A 5,148-nucleotide genomic window follows, 5' to 3' on the forward strand; every position below is an offset into this window, starting at 1 on the left:
ATGAACACGTGGGCCAACATAAAAGAGCACACTTCTTTTAGTTTATGATCTCAAATGGAAAATTACTTGATATTACTGGTTCCCATTTCTAATAAAAGTAATGTATTTGAAAGATATCCACTTAAATTTTTATTAGTTTTAATATGACGTTTTATAACATTTTTAGCAGGTGGGCTGTTTCAGCTAATATTTTTTTTTGACATAGAAAACTGCAAAATTGTCCTCTTAATCACAGGTTTTGACCTTTTAATGTTTTGTAATGCGAAATTACGCTTGGTCCAACAAATCCCTATATCAACCTCTCTCCTAAAACTCGTGTGTCTTGAATATTCTCCACAGGGAGGCGTCATGATGCCATGTAGATGATCAACCAAGATTTTATACTCATTATCTAAACTCTATATAAATAAAAAATAGCATGTAATTTGCTAATAAATAGCATGTAATGTAATTTTATTTCAAGTACTATTTATAAGTATAATGTATAACAAGATGTTATATAATGTATTATTTGTAATGGATATTTATGAATATTTTACATTTATACATAATTTAGCGATTTGTTTTTAAGTAGCATGAAAAGGTAAAAAACTAAAATAAACAGATCCAAATCATGTTTTAAATAATTCGATCGCATTTTAAGTCTACTTAGATGTGGTGACTCATTAGCTGTTGACATCAGAGCACGCTCAGCTGAAACTCCACCTCACTTTCTGCTTACGGTCGTTTGGAAGTTTATGGGCTGTGCGTAAACTTTCGGCTTCACTATAAGTATGGAGACTAATTCTTCTCTGCTATGATATTTGGTTTTCTTTAAATTCAAATTGACCCCAAACCGGATAATACAGAAAAAAAGATTTTTATTTTTATTTTTATGGCGCTAAGCCTGAAAAATGTCAGTTGCCACGAGCAGCCCACTCTCTCTGGTGGATCTCCTTCAACATCTGCGATTATGTTTTCCGCCGGCGTCCTTGGGAACGTGGTCGCCCTAATTCTCTTGGAAATACGGCGGAGGAAGCAATCCGCATCTTTGTTCCAAGTCCTGGTCACATCTTTGGTCTTCACAGATTTGCTGGGAACTTTCTCCGTCAGTCCTCTGGTTTTAACCGCGTACTTGAGGAATGAATCTTTGATCGGGATGAGTGACAACCGTTTGGTTTGCGGACACTTTGGATACGCCATGACTTTTTTCAGTATGGTCACTCTCGCCATTCTTCTCTCCATGGCAGTGGAGCGCTGGCTCTCCATCGGACATCCTTACTGTTACGAGAAGCGCATGAGTAAACGCTGCGGGTACATCGCCATCGCGCTCATTTACCTGCTGTGCGCTCTTTTCTGCGTCACACCTTTCCTCGGTTTTGGGAAGTATGTTCAGCACTGTCCCGGAACGTGGTGCTTCATTGACATGCACCCGTCTGCGAGCGAGCACAAAGTCTTCAATATCATCTACGCGTCTTGTTTGCTCGTCATGATAGTGTGTACGGTTTTGTGCAACGCGTCCGTCATCTATCATCTTTCGCTCATGTACCGAAGACGCAAGGCGCACCGGAGCTCTGTCCGACGGCAGCGAGGACACAAGAGGCATCGGTCCATCGCGAAGGAGGTTGAACATCTTGTGCTGCTCGGGTTCATGACAATAGCATTCGTTATCTGCTCTCTTCCTCTTGTGGTAAGGCTTGTCAAAACTCTTTACACAACTTACTTACACATGAGTTGACTACTCTAGAAGTAATAATGCCCTGTTCCTGAACGTTCAAAGACACTACAATGTCCATATTACAGAGAGCGTATTCGTTTCTTAACAGTTACAAGTCTGTTTTTAAGTTTAAGTATATTTGTTTATGCACATGAATGAACATTGCTGTAAATGTGCCAGAATTGGGTTAGTTTTCATCTGTAAGACACCCTAAAAAGCAAACAAAGCATCTTAAGACAACAAAAGGGTTTCATGTTAATTGTTTAACATGTTTTATGTTTATTTTAATTAACTAGTAGACTATGACCAACATATTATTTTCCATTAATACAATAGTCTATCATCTTTAGGCCTATTTATAAATTCTTCACCAGTCATTATATACTAAAACGTTTTTACTTTGCTACTAATTACAGTAGGGACATGCAACTAGTCCACTAGTAAGTTTTATTATTTTTATTTTTATTTTTTTTCATCTATAGGTATTGGTATGTATTCCCATTTTCATATTACTATTGAGTAGACGCGCACTGTATTAGTGTGCATTCTATTTGTTTTATCTAATTGTTGCACTCTAATTTGTTTCTAATTGTACTTTTAAGATTTTACCTACTTCAAATCAGCCATTCATAATAGTAATAATTACTAGTCACATCACATGTAAAAAAAATATAAAAAATAAAAAAGCCCATTCCAATGGCAAATATGCACGTTAGCAATAAAATAGCTTGTCACACTACTAAGTTATTGACTAGTAGCAAATGAATAAGTAGTAGTAGGAAATGAATAAATATCAGTACTAGTGAATAATTGATTACATAGAAACCATATCTAGTGAATTGAAAAATATAACTGTTGGATTACTTAGTAGTGATATAAAAGTAGGTACTAGTAATATAAAATTGATAGCCTACTAGTTTAGAGGAATGAATTAGGGATGTAACGGTATGAAAATTTCTTATCACGAAAATAGTGACCAAAATTATCACGGTTATCAGTATTATCACGGTATTGTTAAAATGTGCTGGAGATGTTAAAAAGTTTTATATTTAAAAATGAACAAACAACAAATAAAATGACTTTTTGTTTGCATAATCACTAAAACAATAACATTACCAATGATGTTCGGATTTTAAATGACAACTTGACTGACAACAGTTTAATAGCATGTTGAAATATCTAATGTAAATGTTCAAATAAAGCTTTGAAAAAGTTTAATAAAAAGGTAAACCTCACATTTCAGCCTTTAAATAAAGAAAAGATACGTCAAAATGATAATTGATTAATAAATGAATAAATAATTCTAGATAACATCTGTATTGTTTAAATGTGTAGAATCCGCATAAGCTTGTTTTTCATCAACCGGTCAAAATTTACAGCAGGGCATGCAAATTCGGTCCGTTTTTGTGTTTAAATGTGTAGAATCCACATAAGCTTGTTTTTCATCAACCGGTCAAAATTTACAGCAGGGCATGCAAAATCGGTCCGTTTTTGGCCAGACAGAAACTGCACAGAGGCTGAATGTAAATATAAGTCTCTGTAAATCCACTCGCTGACAGCAGGTGGCGCTTATGGAAAAGCAGAATTAGAGCTGTTTCCCGTAACCTCCGTGGACACAGCAGTATTGCGATTAAGAACACATCTTTTAGGTATTACATGGAGCAAAGATGAAAACAAAATGCCATCGAAACCGGTAATCGTTACATCCCTAGAATGAATATTTAAATGGTTTGTCATATACAGTAGCCCTAAATGTGTTGAAGGCACACTTAAAAATGTCGTTGCATTAGACTAAATATTGAACCAAGTTGCATTTAGTATCAAGACAAACATGTCAGGTTAGGTTTTTATTTATTATTAGAAACACTATTTAAAATGTATTTTTAGCAGCTTCTCGAAATGCACAACATACAGTTCCACACTGTGCTCTTGTCTCCACAGATTCAAGTGTACCTCAACACTTGTTGCGACCGAGATCGTCACAAAAATGATCTCATACCCCTTCTTTTAGTATCGGCCAACCCCATCATAGACCCCTGGGTCTTCATCATCCTCAGTCCCCCAGTACCTCGTCTGCTCTGGGACAAGATGTGCAAGACCGCAAAGTTCAAGCCCACGCAGGAGAAGGTCCGTAGCATCCATCCAGTCCTGTATCAGTCAAAGCCACCTGGAGATTCAGAAGGAGGCAGTGTGATGAAAGCCTACACAGAAATTCCTGGAAACTAACAGAGACTGAAGATCCACGTCACTGGATGACTGAACAGATGGATCTAAGACCTGAGGATGAAAAAGATGGGTGGTGCTGCACCTATAATATCATGGAGAATATAATAGAGTATACATTTTTTTTTAGCAAAGTAAACTTATTTATTGCCTTTATTTATGGAGAGTAAAACATTTTTGTACACCGGAAGGAAAATAAGTGTTTATTTATCAGCAGGAAATCGACTGGTAAATATAAATAAACATTTACAGGCTGAAATGAAGAGCTGTACTTCTTGTTTCAACTGCGTGGGGAATGCGGTTGTCTTTCTTTGTGTGACGACACGCTTAATCAGTTTTGTTTTCCACGTTTCGTTGCAAATATATGCAGGACTGAATCATGTCATAGCAAGTCAGTTCATTGTGAAAGAGCCAAACGGCTTGACTAAACTGTGCAAAGGTCCCATGACTGAAGCAGGCTAAACCGAGGAAATAAAAGTTTGTCCATAAAGGAATTGTTTTGGATCAGTCTGTTTAACAATCTCCTGATATTACTTGATATTTACACTGTGAATGAATTGAGGTTACAAGATGGTTTTAAAGTTATGTTACAGTCAGGAGATCTCAGTATTGATAAAATCGCCATATTTTGCATATTACACACACAATAAACACAGAATACATTTGTTTTCTTGGTGTTGCTAGATTTACATTTATGCATTTGGCAGATGCTTTCATTCAAATGTATGCTTTATTAGACAAATGGATTACTATGATGACCTTCTTAGAAACCCTAAACAAATTCTTTACAATTATATTCAGATCTATATAAATTGCTGTTATGATCTGAGGACAAGTAGTTTTTATGTAGTTATTACTAATATCATCAGTTCGATAAAGAGCTATGGAACAATTTTGAGAAATACAATACAGCCATACAAATGGAAATACAAATCAATTGGCTCCAATGTTGTTTGGTTCCTCAACGTTCTTCAAATATCGTCTTTTGTGCTCTGCAGTAGAAAGACAGGTTTGGACTAAAGATTATGACAGATTTCTCATTCTCAAATGGACTATGCCTTTAAAAGCATTTTAGTGGTCCTTTCTGATTCATCTTAAAGTGCAAATGTTTGAAACCATAGAAGTTATGGGCTTATTTAGTCCCACACTCTTAAAATAAAGGTTCTAAAAAGGGGGTTTGCAATGAAAGAACCATTTTATGTTCCCCAAAGAACCTTTCAGTGAACAGT

The 5,148-nt window shown here is 35.9% G+C and overlaps 1 protein-coding gene across 1 annotated transcript; it reads left to right on the forward strand.

Annotated features, from left to right (window-relative positions):
• The first annotated feature begins 664 nt into the window (after positions 1-664).
• LOC107729076 (prostaglandin E2 receptor EP2 subtype-like) lies at positions 665-4,902 on the forward strand. The gene is made up of 2 exons (XM_016539427.1): positions 665-1,669; positions 3,638-4,902. Exons 1-2 carry the CDS (start codon positions 875-877, stop codon positions 3,920-3,922), a joined length of 1,080 nt encoding a protein of 359 aa, XP_016394913.1. The 5' UTR covers positions 665-874; the 3' UTR covers positions 3,923-4,902.
• Positions 4,903-5,148: the final 246 nt, after the last annotated feature.

This window comes from Sinocyclocheilus rhinocerous, unplaced genomic scaffold, assembly GCF_001515625.1.
Source record: "Sinocyclocheilus rhinocerous isolate Xijiao unplaced genomic scaffold, SAMN03320098_v1.1 scaffold788, whole genome shotgun sequence".
In the NCBI taxonomy this organism is placed as follows: Eukaryota; Metazoa; Chordata; class Actinopteri; order Cypriniformes; family Cyprinidae; genus Sinocyclocheilus; species Sinocyclocheilus rhinocerous.

Bases quoted from the DNA above. Each gene is read 5' to 3' on its own strand.
- LOC107729076 (XM_016539427.1), top strand. From the start codon at position 875: ATGGCGCTAAGCCTGAAAAATGTCAGTTGCCACGAGCAGCCCACTCTC. The intron at 1,670-3,637 runs GTAAGGCTTGTC...TTGTCTCCACAG, and splicing joins TCTGCTCTCTTCCTCTTGTG to ATTCAAGTGTACCTCAACAC.